General features: G+C 41.8%; 1 protein-coding gene across 2 annotated transcripts in view; it reads left to right on the top strand.

Moving 5' to 3' along the window:
- Positions 1–16,475, top strand: part of mtap (methylthioadenosine phosphorylase) — a 206,951-nt gene that overhangs the window by 87,509 nt on the left and 102,967 nt on the right. For both annotated transcript variants that reach the window (XR_010020623.1, XM_063069001.1), the window contains one exon: positions 24–191. Coding sequence is in view for 1 of the 2 variants with exons in the window: in XM_063069001.1 (XP_062925071.1) it covers positions 24–191 (168 nt within the window). In the remaining variant the exon portion in view is untranslated. The remainder of the gene's footprint in view (positions 1–23; positions 192–16,475) is intronic.

The following is a 16,475-nucleotide window of genomic DNA, read 5'->3' as shown; positions in this document are numbered from 1 at the left end:
ATTAATTTTCTTTTATGAAATAGACATGGGAAGAGACATTCCATTATGCCGTCAAATGTCAACTACCGAGCAAACATCTGGGCATTAAAGAATGAAGGGTGTACCCATATTATTGCCACAACAGCCTGTGGTTCGTTGCAAGAAGAAATCCAGCCTGGTGATATTGTCATTCTCGATCAGTTTATTGATAGGTAATTTTAATTCCATTATGTTTTAAAGTAAATTTGAAAACTTGGAATATGAAACCAACAGTTGAGATTACAAATTAAGTTATAATGACTGATGTATTCTATACTTGAGAGACTGTAACAAAGTTGTATTCTGTTTCATGGTTTCTGCAACGTTTTTCCATCCCAATCATTACAATTTATCTCTGCACAGTTGTTTTCTTCTTTCTTTGCAGTCATAAATTGAAATGTATTCATCCCCCACTCCCACCCCCAACCTTTGATTGTGTTTTACATGGTTTCTCATACCCATTCTATCCCCCACTGCATTCAATTGTTTACTTTGGAGCAAATCAAGGTGAGAGGATTCTGTATTTGTGACCAGAAAGCTTGAATGAGCTTGTAGCTTTCAAACCATAGTTATTCTCTCCTTTAAGGATTTGAACTATTATAAAATTCTCAGTTGTTCAGTGGTTTTGGTGGTTGGGTGCTTCAAATGAAAGTCTATATGATTGATCTGTGATAAGACATAGACAACACACGAGAACTGTATCATTTTGAAATGCAAACCATTTTTATAAAGCATTGGAGATTTTAGATCCTATAAACAAAATCTCCCACCTGAGAAGGATGCCCTTCCACTCGTCAATCTTTTTTAAGTGTAACTCCCTCACCGGGCTCGTATGGAAATTTGGCTTATTAACTAACTCTGCTAACAGCCACTGGGCTCAGTGGTGGAAGGCCACCTTCCATAATCAATATACATCTAGGGTCGGTATGATTTGGGACCAATCAAACAGGAAAGTCGGGGTGTTACAATTAATGGAACCCCGATATGCTGTGTAAGTACTGCCTATATACAGTTATCCATCGGCAAGAAACAACAGATTGTACACCACATACAATTGTAAAGAAAGTGAATTTACTGATTTCAACTTTATCAAACAGTTACTAAGAGGAAAAGAAAAAAGGAAAAATAAATCAAAGGGTCCATTACAATTAAGCCAGTTTAAATGTGCACATCGTTGGAGCTCGTATTGTCCTAAAGCTGGATATGACCGTTACTCACGATGCTGAATTCTCATCACCAGTTGAACTTCCCATCTTGGACTCCTTTGACTTGCGAAGCTCTACTTGAAATCGCATTTTCCTGTCAGGTGGAATCCTATGGCTGTCTCTCCCGATCTCCTCTCTCCATCTCCTGCCAAAAAGACCTCGAACCCCACCAGTGTTGTCACAAATCTCTCTCTGCCCAGCCTTCTCTCGAACCTTCTCCCAATTCCACCATCCTGATTGGCTGATACAACTTTCCCAATTGAACATCACAGCCCCTTATCTTTACTCAAAACCCAAACATGCTATCAGGACACACTGCTTCTACAGAAAGCTACTAAATGAAATACCCTACAGCATTAACCGTAAAAAATCTTAACCAGGGCATTACAAGTATTCTAATTGTATTGCCTCAGTATTTTTATTCCATTTTTTTTACCAAAATGCCAGAAATTCGAGGGAGTCAGGGGCAAAGGTGAGTGTAGAGGCCATTTGTAAGGAGAAAGTGTTGGGGAAGCTGAAAGACATGAAGATGAATAAATTACCTGGACCAGATGGACTACAGCCCAAGTTATGAAAGAGGTGACTGAAGAGGTTGTGGAGGCATTAGTGGTGATCTTTCAAGAATTGCTATAGTGAAGGAGGATCTCAGGGAACTGAAAAATTGTGTTATAATAAAAATGCAGGAAATTATAGGCTGTTCAGCCTGAGCTTAGTGGTTGTAAAGAGTCCAGCATGAAATTTTGGAGTGCTTGGAAGTATATGATGAAATGAGGCAAAGTCATCACAGTTTCGCTGTGGAGAGATCATGCGCAACAAATATGTTAGAATTCTTTTAGGAGGTGACAGGCATGTTAAACAAAGGCACGTCAGTGATATTACATACTTGTATTTTCAGAACACTTTTGACAAGGTGCCACACATGAGGCTTCTTAACAAGAGTACACATTGTTGGAGCAAGGTACTAGTATGAATAGAAGATTAACAGAAGGCTGAGTGAATAAAGGAGGCATTATCAGGCTGACTGCGGTGACTAGTGGAGTTCCACAGGAATCCGTGTTAGGGCCACTACTTTTCACTTTATATATTCATGATCTGGATGGAAGAACTGATAAAATAGTGGTCAAGTTGAGAAAGTTTAAGGGAATGGGGGATTCTCAAGATTCCTGTAAACAATGGATTCAGTACTGACTATTTCTGTGACTGCAGTTTGTTTGAATAATGTCTCACAGCTGCTTTCTTTGGAGCAAGATAAGGGTTAAAGTTCGTCCAGATCCACGAAAGATGTCTCTGGGTTTTTCACACCTTTTGATTTTGACAAAAAGCAGTACCTGATGGAAATCAGTCAGAACATTCCCTTCTTAATTAAAGTACAAATTTGACGGATGTTCTTATCTTTGTCATTAAGGTGTGGCTCCAGCAAACCAGGTAGGACATTCGTTTCTTTAATTAAGGTGGCTGGAGTGTCTAACAAATTGATTGTACTTTTGTATCAATAGTCCATTGACTTGACTGGAATAGTTATCAAACTGATTGTTCTCTGTGTCAGTTATCTATTGACTTGACCGCAATGGTTATCAAACTGATTGTTCTTTTGTATTGGTGGCCTTATAACTTCTGACAATTCTGACATTCAGTCAGTGAACTTGTAGAGCCGCCGGGGAGATGAGAAAGGGTCTCTCCCTGATGTCGGGTCCAAGTTCATTCGCCAGCTGAGCTCGAAGAAATAAATGGGTGAAAAGGTGAGTAACGACCTTTTTGTGCTGTCATTATTTGATCCAGCAAAGTTACGTTTACAAATTTGCAGAGGGTACCAAGATAGATGGAGGGACGGTAGTGTTGCGGAGTTAGGGAGTCTGGAGAAGGAATTGGACTGGTTGGGAGAGTAGGCAAAGAATTGGCCAAATAATAGACTTTTCTAAATGGGGAGAGAATTCAAAAATGGGAAGTTCAAAGGGACTTGTGAATCTTGGGTCAGGATCCCCTTAAGGTTAATTAATAAGTTGAGTTGGTAGTAAGGAAACCAAATACAATGTTAGCATTCATTTTGAGAAGATATACTGCTGAGGTGTATAAGGCATTGGTCAGACTGCATTTGGAATATTGTGAGTAATTTTGGGCCCCATTTCTAAGGGTTCACAAGAGTGACCCAGACAATGAAATGCTGAACATGTGAGGAACATTTAATGGCTCTGGGCCCGTACTTCATGGAATTTTGTGTGTGTGTGTGTGTGTGGGGGGGGGGGGTTGGCAGATAGATTCCATTGAAACCTATAGAATACTGAAAAGCTTAGATAGAGTGGACATGGAGAGAATGTTTCCATTAATAGGAAAGTTCAGGATTTGATGGCACAGCCTCAGAATAAAGGGATGCCACTTTCGGACTGAGATGAGGAGGAATTTTTTCAGTGAGAGAGTAGTGGATCTGTGGAATTTATTGCCACATAGGGCCATGGGGGGCCAAGTCAATAAGGCAAAAATTGATAGGTTCTTGATTGATAAGGGAATTAAGGGTTACAGGAAGAAGTTGGAAGAATGATGTTGAGGGGAAAAAGAAGCTATGATTTTATGGTGTGGCAGATTTGTTGGCTAAATGGTCTAATTCTGTTCTTTTATCTTCTTATGGTGTCTAAATTGGTTATTCTTTGGTGCTGGGATGGGATTGAGACAGTGGGCATGCAAACCTCATTGTAATTGGGAAAAATACCTAAAGCTTTGGCTAGGATGTCAGAGGAGCAAAAAGGCATGGAAACCACTGATGGGTATAGATTTTGATTGTAATATCATTTGTCTATATTGCAAAGTAACAAGGTATGTGGAACTCAGTTGCTGCCCTTCATTTATTTTACAAGTAATATTGGCATTGAGCACATAACATGCAAAAATACATTTCATAATTTTTTTGTGCATAGAATGTGTTCAATAGAGTTAGAGTTAATCCCGATGTATTTCAGGGTAACTGCAGATTTAGTGCCTTTGCAGTGGCACAGCATTGACTCGTGATTGTGTTCTGAATGTTGGCTGGTTCAGGGTGTGGTTCACTGTTCCCTCTAATCTGCACAGGTACGTGGCCACACAATAACTCAAATGCTTCTGTGCACATAGCCTTTGTTGCCATGCAGCTGGAATAAAGACAAACATGAAAAAGTTTACGAAATGTGAAAGATTGTCTTTGTTGTACTGTATTTCATTATACTCTTCAGTTAATAAATAACATCAAAAGTATGTGAATTTTCCATTTTCATTCTCAATATTCATAGAATGCATATTACAAAAAAAATTAAGTGTTTGAGATCGTATAAAAATTTCCTGCTCCGAGCAATGGTTGGTCAGCGCAGCTGCAAAGCAATTAGAGGGAACATTGATGCGGTTTATCACTTTTGTTCTTAGATTTATAATTTCAATTTACATGCGATAGAGTGATGTCAATTAATTTAAGAAATTAGCCATATGTGTCAAGGAAGTCAGTAGGGAACTGTGGTTTCTGTAGTTTGTGAAGAAAATGGCTATTAAACAGATAAAACCTCACAAATACCATTTTTTGCTTAATTCACTCTCGGTAAGAGGAACACAGCAAAAGCAACACTTGCAGTCATCTCCAGTTGTCTTTGAGAAAATGAAGGTGGATGTCTGCTTTGTGTCACCAAACAGCTGAGGCTGATAGTCCAGTGGAACACTGTCAGAGGTGCTATTTTTGGATATTAGACCAAAGTCCTGTCTGCCTAGTAGGTGAATATAAATGTTTATGACAGTCTTTTGAAGAATAATCCTGGACAGTAATTACCTTTTTCAAGATGATTTGTCAAGCTAGCTTTTGGGAGCTAGTTGTGTGCAAATTACAAACAACAGGAAATCTGCAGATGTTGGAAATCCAATCACAAACAAGAGAAAATCTGCAGATGCTGGAAATCCAATCACAAACAAGAAAAAATCTGCAGATGCTGGAAATCCAATCACAAACAAGAGAAAATCTGCAGATGCTGGAAATCCAATCACAAACAAGAGAAAATCTGCTGATGCTGGAAATCCAATCACAAACAACAGGAAATCTGCAGATGTTGGAAATCCAAACACAAACAAGGGAAAATCTGCAGATGCTGGAAATCCAAACACAAACAAGGGAAAATCTGCAGATGCTGGAAATCCAATCACAAACAAGAGAAAATCTGCAGATGCTGGAAATCCAATCACAAATGAGAGAAAATCTGCTGATGCTGGAAATCCAATCACAAACAAGAGAAAATCTGCAGATGCTGGAAATCCAATCACAAACAAGAGAAAATCTGCTGATGCTGGAAATCCAATCACAAACGAGAAAATTTGTGTGTGTGCAAATTACCTGTTGTATTTTCTAGATTAATAAGGACAATGTTTCATTATTTCATTCATTGTGAAGCACTTTGTGAGATTTACAGAAATACATTCCAGTTCTTTTGTTATTGGAGTACTTTGATGAATGTGTTAAAATTATTCCCATTGTACTATTGCACAGAAGTTCTTGTATTATTCCCAATAATGAAAGAAAAATGTTAATGAGAACATTGCAGATGCTGGAATTCTGAAATAAAAATAGAAAATGCTGAAAACTCAGTAGATCAGGCAGCATACTGTATGTGGAAAGAGAAACAAGAGTAAATGTTTCTGGTTGAAGATCTTGATTTTTGCATACCTTCATAACTTACCTACCGATGTTCTTCATCAATAATATTCTCTACTACATCATTTCAAACATATTGCTGCAAATTGTCAGGCACATATCTTTCAGCTACCACACACTTCCAACAGTTCGCCAAGAGAGCCTAATGACTCTTTAGTTGCTGTTCATGGCAGAACAAGGAAGCATACATGGAAAGGGGAACGGTATGCTCCAGTGGTCTTCAAAAAGATATGCTGGTCATTATTCTGGCAGCTAATGCTGAGGTAATGGCCAGAAGTGAGTTTGAAGTTATCAAAAATGATGGTGACTTTATGTCTTATATCTTCATACCTCCTCCTCCTCCTTCTCGCACCTCACCTGAGCTTCAACACAGCTTTCTAATGATTTGCACACGGAGAATGGAGCAAACATTCCCTCCCCGTTCCAAGTGTAACCCAATAATATCACAGTTGCAGGCCTTGGCACAGAACCTGACACAACCTGGGAATAGAACCTACAGCCCAGCAAGAGTGAAGGTTGCTAGAGTTTGTAGTCACACACATTCATTTTTAGAGCACTCTTGTTTCACAGACAATTTGCTGGAGGAATTTAACACCTTGAGCAGCATCTGTGGGAGGAAAGGATCTGTTGCTGTTTTGGATTGAACTCTTTTATCAGGACCCTGTAGACTGTTTATTTCTGTAGATTCCAGCAATGACAGTCTCGTGTGTTGTCTCTCTCCACAGATGTTGCCTTGACTGGCTAAATGCCCGTGCCATATTTTAATTTCAAGCTTGTGCAGTTTTTTTTTTGTTTCCTAGACAATTTGGGAATATTTTTATGAAAATGACTGCAATGGTTCAAGATCGCAGCTCATCACAACTTTATCAAAGGCTTTTGAGATGAATAAATATGACATGTCAGTGAAGTATATACTTCACAAATGAATCATGCATTTTAATCCTTGAGTTAATATACATTTTGAGAGTTTGTTTGTAGGACATAATGCATTGATTCTAACGTGAATCTGAAGCAAAATTGTTTTCTATCAGCTCTGTATTTTCTTTTCAAAAGAGACTTGAGACATTGTGCACCCTGAATTGTGTGCACTGTATTCAAAATGTTGCACTGAAGTTCAGCTCACTCACTATGGTAGAGCTGTTTATGGTTAGCTGCTGTAAACATTGGACTCAGATTTGACTTCATTAACTGCAGTCGGCTGAGTGACTCATTTCCTAATCAATGTTTTCATATACTACTTTCGGTGGCTTTGTTTTATATGAGTATAGTAAAACTGCAAAAACAGCAGGGGCAAACAGACTTCTTCCTGAAAGCAGAACACAATAAAATAGGAGCATGAGTAAATTGGCTTATTATTGTCACATGTACTGAGGTACAGAGAACAACTTTATTCATACAGATCATTCCATTACAACAGTGTGGTAAGGTAGCACAAGGGAAAGTAATTTAAAAATGTGAATAAAGTGTTACAGTTTTGACAGAGCAGTTCAGGTAGACAATTAATAGAAAGCCATAATGAGGTAGATTGTGGGGTCAGAGTGCTTTCTATTTCAATCTGTTAATGGAGCTGAGGAAGTATTAAAGCTCAGAGAGAAGGTGCTCGCCTCATTAAATATGGCAGCTATATGAAAATGCACTTTATGTAAGTGAGGTATGTTGTTTGTCAAGAAATGAAATTCTTATACGGGAATTTCCTGCATTAAGTTAGGTGTGTTGGCCAAGTGGTTAAGGTGTCAGTCTAGTGATCTGAAGGTCGCTAGTTTGAGCCTCAGCTGAGGCAGCGTGTTGTGTCTTTGAGCAAGGCACTTAACCACACATTGCTCTGCGACGGCACCGGTGCCAAACTGTATCGGCCCTAGTGCCTTCCCTTGGGCAACATCAGTGGTGTGGAGAGGGGAGACTTGCAGCATGGGCAACTGCCGGTCTTCCTTTTCTTTTTAAATCTTTTTATTAATTTTTCCAAAGTTATAAACAAAATAACAATGTTGATACAAAGAGATTGGAATAATCTTATTGTTAATAAACATATACAGAAAATATTTCAGATAACACAGGTATAATAGACTTCCAAACTCATGATGTAATTAAACATAAAGAAAAAAAGAAATAAAAAGAAAAAAAATACAAAGAAACCACCCCCCCGCCAAAGAAAAAAAAGAACTAAATACTAAACGCAAAGCCGGTCTTCCATACAACCTTGCCCAGGCCTGCGCCCTGGAAACCTTCTAAGGCGCAAATCCATGGTCTCATGAGACTAATGGGTGGTATGTATATCACTAGGATGCAGTCTTGGTGGGCACAGGACCTTTTGTATAGCTCTGGGTTACAGAGTTGTTCTGACCAGGAGCACTGGTGGGTACAGGTGTGTCACAGTTTAATATATGAGTAAAGTATTGATGGGAATATTATATGTCCCTATACCTCCTGAGTTGACAACTGCCTCTGCGTAAGTTTTAGAGAGTGTTTTCAATGAACTGGTACATACAGAATGCTTTGTAAGCTTCTTTATAGACAATAGACAATAGGTTCAGGAGTAGGCCATTCGGCCTTTCGAGCCAGCACCACCATTCACTGTGATCATCGCTGATCATCCACAATCAGTATCCAGTTCTTGCCTTATCCCCATAACCTTTGGTTCCGCTATATTTAATAAGAGCTCTATCCATCTCTTTCTTGAAAGCATCCAGAGACTTGGCCTCCACAGCCTTCTGGGGCAGAGCATTCTATACATCCACCACTCTCTGGGTGAAAAAGTTTTTCCTCAACTCTGTTCTAAATGGCCTACCCCTTATTCTTAAACTGTGTCCTCTTGTTCTGGACTCACCCATCAGTGGGAACATGCTTCCTGCCTCCAGCGTGTCCAATCCCTTAATAATCTTACATGTTTCAATCAGATCCCCTCTCAGCCTTCTAAATTCCAGAGTATGCAAGCCCAGTCACTCCAATCTTTTGACATATGACAGTCCCGCCATCCCGGGAATTAACCTTGTGAACCTACGCTGCACTCCCTCAGTAGCAAGAATGTCCTTCCTCAAATTTGGAGACCAAAACTGCACACAGTACTCCAGGTGTGGTCTCACCAGGGCCCTGTATAGCTGCAGAAGGACCTCTTTGCTCTTATACTCAATTCCCCTTGTTATGAAGGCCAGCATGCCATTAGCTTTCTTCACAGCCTGCTGTACTTGCATGCTTGCTTTCAGTGGCTGATGTACAAGAACACCTAGATCTTGTTGTACTTCCCCTTTTCCTAACTTGACTCCATTTAGATAATAATCTGCCTTCCCGTTCTTACCACCAAAGTGGATAACCTCACGTTTATCCACATTAAACTGCATCTGCCATGCATCTGCCCTCTCACCTAGCCTGTCCAAGTCACCCTGCATTCTCATAACATCCTCCTCACATTTCACACTGCCACCCAGCTTTGTGTCATCGGCAAATTTGCTAATGTTACTTTTAATTCCCTCATCTAAATCATTGATATATATTGTAAACAGCTGCGGTCCCAGCACTGAACCCTGCGGTACCCCACTGGCCACCACCTGCCATTCCGAAAGGGACCCATTAATCGCCACTCTTTGTTTTCTGTCGGCCAGCCAATTTTCAATCCATGTCAGTACTCTGCCCCCAATACCATGTGCCCTAATTTTGCCCACTAATCTCCTATGTGGGACTTTATCAAAGGCTTTCTGAAAGTCCAGGTACACTACATCCACTGGCTCTCCCTTGTCCATTTTCATAGTTACATCCTCAAAAAATTCCAGAAGATTAGTCAAGCACGATTTCCCCTTCGTAAATTCATGCTGACTCAGACCGATCCTGTTACTGCTATCCCCATGTGTCATTCATTGTTAATTGTCATTCATGCCATATCTTCCATCTCTGGTTGGATACAGACACTTTGACATTATCCTGAGGAATTTCCCACAAAAATTGATGCTGTTAAGCTGTATTTATTGGGGTAAATAGGAAAATAACATGACAAGGCAGTGTAAAGTATTTGTTTCCCCATGAGGAGAGTGTGAAAAGCAGGCTTTTTAAAAAAAATTTTAAATCATTCTGAATTGCTTGGTTGTTAGCCTCAGAATAAGGTTTAATATCACTGGTGTATGTCACAAAATTCGTTTATTTGTGGCAGCAGTACAGTGCAATACATAGTTTTAAAAAACCTATAAATTACCATGAGTGTGATAAATATATATATAAAAATATGTGTGTGTATGTGTATATATATATATGTATGTGTGTGTGTGTATATATATATATATATATATACACACACACACACAATTTATGAAATAGTGCAAAAATAAAAATGACAGGGAAAAATAATAGTGAAGTAGTGTAATTGGGTTCATCGTCCATGCAGGAATCTAATGGTGGAGGGGAAGAAGCTATTCTTAAAACGCTGGGTGTGTCCTCATGCTCCTGTACCACCTCCTTGATGGTAGCCTTAAGAAGCGGGCTTGTCTCGAATGATAGGTTCCTGAGTGATGGATGTTGCCTTTATGAGGCATCGCCTTTTGAAGATATCCTATCTTAACACTGGGAAGGCTAGAACCCATGATAGAACTGGCTGCGTTTACAACTTCCTGCAGCTTTTTACAATCCTGTTCAGTGGCCCCTCCATGCCAGATGGTGATGCAACCAGTTAGAATGCTCTCCACAGTATATTTGTAGAAATTTGCTACTGTCATTGTTAACCTACCAAATCTCCGAATGAAATACAGCTGCTGCTGTTCCTTCTTTGTGATTGCATCAATAGGTTGGACTCAGGATAGCTCTTCAGACTGTTGACAACCAGGAACTTGAAACTGCTCACACTTTCCACTGCTGATCCCTCAATAACAACTGGTGTGTGCTCCCTCGACTTCCCCTTCCTGAAGTCCGCAATCAGTTCCTTGGTCTTACTAACAATAAGTGCAAGGATGTTACAACACCACTCAGCTAGCTGATCTATCTTGCTCCTTTAGACGTCCTGTACCCACCTGCAATTCTGTCAGCAGTAGTGGCACTGGCAAATTTATAGATGGCGTTTGAGCTGTGCCTAGCCACGCAGTCATGAGGGTAGAGAAAGTAGAGCAGTGGGCTAAGCACACATCCTTGAAGTGTGCCGGTGTTGATTGTCAGCAAGGAGGAGATGTTATCTCTGATCCGCACCGACTGTGGTCTCCCGATGAGACCACAGTCAGTGCCCTGCCAGGTACACCATTGAGGTCTGACACCTTACAAGGTGTCCTGATGTCACCCTCCGAGACAGAGATCACAGGATCGCTGAATGCTCCAGGGATTCACACTGGTATAGTTTTATTCTCTATTTCCAAGCATGCATAAAAGGCATTGAGCTCATCTGCAAGTGAAGCGTCATACCATTCATGATGTTAGGTTTCACCTTGTAGGAAATAATGCCTTGCAATCCCTGCCAGAGCAGTCATGCATCTAATTCTGTCTCTGCCTTCAATCAGAATTGGTGTTTGCTCTTACAGTAGGTCATGCTTGGACTTCTGTGTATTTCTGGATCACTGGACTTGAATGCCACAGATCTCGCCTTCAGCAGACCGCAAATCTCCTGGTTTATCCATAGCTTTTGGTTTAGGTACAGTATGTCCAGTATGTTCTTGAAGGCACACTTCATCCACACACATCCTTGAATATTGGCCAGTCCCCCAGTTCAAAGCAGTTTTGTGAGCATTTCTCCGTCTCTCTTGATTTTACCTTTGTAGTCTTCACTATTCATGCTGCAGTCTTTAATCTCTGCCTGTATGCCAGAAGTAGAAGTACGGCTAGGTGATTGGACTTTTCAAAGTGTTGCATGGGATGGCATGGTAAGCATTCTTGACGGTGGTGTAACAAAGGTCAAGTGGGTTGGCGCCTCTGGTTCTCCAAGTGACATGCTGGTGGTAGTTGATCAGAGACTTTAAGCTGGCCTGGTTGAAATCCCCCACAATTATAGGGAAGGCATCAGAGTGTGCTGTTTCGTGAATGCTGATCACAGTGCTCAGTTCCTCCAGTGCCCGATGTTGGTCAGGGGTGGAATGTACACTGCTATCAGGATGATGGCAGAAACCCCTTTGCAGATAAATTGGACAACACTTGACCACTATGTGTTCCACGTCAGATGAGCAGAACTAAGACAGAACCACTACTCGGCCATCAGAGAGAGACTCAAATGCTTTTAAAATGTACTTGGAAGTTGTTGAAAATGAAAACACTGCTGATGCTGGAGATTTAAAGAAGGACAGATAACATTGACAATCCTCTACAGTCAAACAGACTTTGAGGAGAGATACAGAACCAATGTTTCAAGTTGATCATCTTTTTTTAATCAGAAACGTCAGCTATCCGCAAATGCTGTCTGACCTCTTGAGTACTTCCAGCATTTTCCATTTAGTGACGACTATTGTCAAAGTACAATGAGCACCAGCAATGTGGCGTCTGGGACATGGTGGGGTCAATGAGTGGAGCAGTAAGGAGGCAGTAACACAGGCAACAAGCATTATAAAACGCAAACAACAGGAATTCTGCAGATGCTGGAAATTCAAGCAACACACATCAAAGTTGCTGGTGAACGCAGCAGGCCAAGCAGCATCTATAGGAAGAGGCGCAGTCGACGTTTCAGGCCGAGACCCTTCGTCAGGACTAACTGAAGGAAGAGTGAGTAAGGGATTTGAAAGCTGGAGGGGGAGGGGGAGATGCAAAATGATAGGAGAAGACAGGAGGGGGAGGGATAGAGCCGAGAGCTGGACAGGTGATAGGCAAAAGGGGATACGAGAGGATCATGGGACAGGAGGTCCGGGAAGAAAGACGGGGGGGGGTGACCCAGAGGATGGGCAAGAGGTATATTCAGAGGGAGAAAAAGGAGAGTGAGAGAAAGAATGTGTGCATAAAAATGAGTAACAGATGGGGTACGAGGGGGAGGTGGGGCCTTAGCGGAAGTTAGAGAAGTCAATGTTCATGCCATCAGGTTGGAGGCTACCCAGACGGAATATAAGGTGTTGTTCCTCCAACCTGAGTGTGGCTTCATCCTTACAGTAGAGGAGGCCATGGATAGATATATCAGAATGGGAATGGGATGAGGAATTAAAATGTGTGGCCACTGGGAGATCCTGCTTTCTCTGGCGGACAGAGCGTGGGTGTTCAGCAAAGCGGTCTCCCAGTCTGCGTTGGGTCTCGCCAATATATAAAAGGCCACATCGGGAGCACCAGACTCAGTATATCACCCCAGCCGACTCACAGGTGAAGTGTTGCCTCAGCTGGAAGGACTGTTTGGGGCCCTGAATGGTGGTAAGGGAGGAAGTGTAAGGGCATGTGTAGCACTTGTTCCGCTTACACGGATAAGTGCCAGGAGGGAGATCAGTGGGGAGGGATGGGGGGGACGAATGGACAAGGGAGTCGCGTAGGGAGCGATCCCTGCGAAATGCAGAGAGCTGGGGGCGGTGGAAGATGTGCTTAGTGGTGGGATCCTGTTGGAGGTAGCGGAAGTTACGGAGAATAATATGTTGGACCCGGAGGCTGGTCGGGTGGTAGGTGAGGCATTATGACAGTTATAACTTTGAATATGGTTGATTAAAGAATATTTGCAAAATTTAAGATTGCATAATGTAATTTCCAGTACACAAGTGTAAAAGAGAATGAAATTGCTGTTACTCTTGATCCAGTGCAGCACGATAAAAACCACAACGCGATATCATGACAGGGAAGAAAGCCATTCAGCCCATTAGTGCTCATGCTGGTCTAAAACAGCTGACCTAGCAGAGCCCATCTTTCAGCACTAGATCCATAACCCTGAAGGCCATGACTCTTCAACTGCACATCGAGGCAGTTCTGAAACTTGTCCTTGACTGTGTTTGATTCCAAAAGCCAATCCTGGGATATACTTTGCATCTGATTTCAAGAATCTCTGTGGTGTGGGTTCCTCAAGATACCATGCCCTGTGGTAATTTCCCTCCACGCAGACTCCTTCAGCCTGCCTAAACTGAAATGATTCCCGGTCTTGTCGTCTTTTGCTATAATGTGTCCAAGAATATTAACTGTATGATGGAAGAATGTCACACAGACAGTCTTTGCATAAATGTGTTTGAAAGAGAACTGGACTAGGAAAGTTTTGGAAGGAAACTGATTCAAGTCTGTAACAGCATCTGATGTTGGGTGAATGAGCATAGACAGGACAGAATTCTCACTATATTACAGAGTAGCTGGGACTGAAGCAGCATTGTGATTGTACTGAGAGCTTACTGACTTAATTTTAAGAATGGAAAGTGCTGCCTACAAATAGCTGGTCAGTCAACATAAAACAGGAAGGAAGACATTGAAAGTGTGCCCTTTTCATGAACGTTTTCTTTCACTTCAGAAGTTAAAACTTTCTTTACTGTTGTAATTTTTTGAAGCAGGAAATTAGAGCAGAAGTGATAAAGCTGCTTTTCATTTTATTGATGGTGTCAAAATGGCTTCTGCCAAAGTTATGAGCCTGAAAATTTTATTCTGAGGTCTAATAGTTCCATGCACTACATGACAAGTTTTATCAAAATTCAGTTGCCAGCCCCAGTTAAGTACTTAGTATGCCAGTGGTGTTTTATGTATTTTATGGATTTTTGCTTTGGGTCCTCCATGTACAAGTCAAGTTTATTATCATTTAACTATATAATGTTTATAGAAATGAGACAACATTTCTCCAAACCAGGGTGTAGAGCACAGTAGTACACATAACACATGATAACTTATGAAGGTAAGGATAAAATCTACAGATGAATCGAAAATAAATAATGAACTAAAGTGCATTAATATTAAAAATTGTAAGTTATGGAACACATTAACCAATGACACTTCAAATACGATGCTTCAGGGAGTTCTGGAGCCAAACAGACTGGGGGAAGAAACTGGTTTCTCATCCTGACCATTCTTGCTTTTCTGCATCGTAGTCTCCTGTCTGATGTTAAAAAGTCAAAGAGGATTCCGGATGGGTGGGTAGGATCCTTAATAATGCTAATGGCCCTGTATACACAGCACTCCTCATAAATGTCATCGATGGATGGTAGAGAGACACCTCTGACTCACTCTCTCAGCTGTTCTCACAGTCCTTTGAAGGGGCTTCAGGTCCGATGCTCAACTGCTCCCATACCAGATGGAGATTCAACTTGCCTGGACACTCTCAATGGTTCTCCTGTGAAACATAGTTAAGATGGGGTGGGAGGGGGAGCCTTACTCACCTCAATCTACCTAGGAAGTGGAGGCACTGTTGTGCCTTCCTGTTCAGTGGGAGATGATATTAAGGGGCCAGGTGAGGTCATCCGTGATGAGAGCTCGTAGGAACTTTGTGCAGTTAACTCACTCTACGGTGGAGCCATGTGTTTGCAGAGGGGATGGTTTGTCTGCACCTTCCTGAAGTCCACAATGATTTCCTTTGTCTTCTCCACGTTCAGGTTTAAGTTGTTCTTCTCAACAAATCCCCCAGTCGCTCCACTTTCTCTCATCATCATTTTTGGTAAGGCACCTCTGTTGTGTCATCCACAAACTTGACACGGTTTGAGTTGGATCCTGTGACACAGTCATGCGTCAACAGTTGAACAGCAGAGAGCTGAGCATCGGGGGGGGGGGTGCGCGCCGGTGCTCAACACAATGGGATGAGAGACGTTGCTGCCCACATGGACTGACTGTGGCCTTGCTGTTGTAATGCCTAGTATGCAGTTGCAGAGGGAGGTGTTGAGATGCAGTAAGGACAGCTTCCCCACCAGTTTCTGAGTATGATGGTGTTGAATGCCGAACAGAAGTCTGTAAACAGCAGTCTGGCATATGACACCTTATTTTCCAGGTCGAACAGAGCATAGTGGAGGGCAGAGGTTATTGCATCATCAGTGGATCGATTTGAGTGGTAAGCAAACAGGAAAGGGTCAAATGTAGCCGGGAGAAGGGCTTTAATGTGCTCCATGACCAGACACTCAAAGCATTTCATAATGGTTGATGTTAATATCACAATTGATAGTCTTTTAGGCAAGTTCCTGCCACCTTCTTTGGCATTGGAATGATGGTTTCCACCTTGAAAACCAAAGGGACAATGGATTGTTCCAGAGAGATGTTGAATAAATATCCGTCAGCTTCTCCAACAGCTGGGCTGGGCTGTGCAGTCTTTCAGAACCCGACCTGGTATATTATTGGGCCCTGCGGCTTTGCATGGGGTGACTCTGGCCAGGGTCTTCCTCACCTCAGCTTCAGCCAGACTGAGTGTCTACTCCCCCGGGGAGGAGGGGTGCCTTCCTTGCCAGCACTTTGTTCTGTGCATCATTCAGCCTCTCAGGGAGTGAAGCATCCTGACCTCTGACACACACAGTGGACTTGTAGTCTGTAATCCTCTGGATTCCCTGACACATGCGCCTTGTGTCTCTGGTATCAAAAAACTCTGTTCATCACTTGCATGCTGAGTGCAAGTTGACCTCAAATGTAAGGCAACATGTAGATTGACATCACTTTCCTAAAACTGTTCTGTGGCCTTCTTCACTGAAGTAAACCAACCAAGCACCATTGACATTTGTTGAAAGAGACAGGGGTTTGTTACAGCTCTGAGCTATCCAACTACTCCTTTCCCAAGTCTTACCTCCTATACC

This window comes from Mobula hypostoma, chromosome 16 (genome assembly GCF_963921235.1).
Source record: "Mobula hypostoma chromosome 16, sMobHyp1.1, whole genome shotgun sequence".
Taxonomy (NCBI): domain Eukaryota; kingdom Metazoa; phylum Chordata; class Chondrichthyes; order Myliobatiformes; family Myliobatidae; genus Mobula; species Mobula hypostoma.
This window is presented reverse-complemented; position numbering and strand designations above follow the sequence as displayed.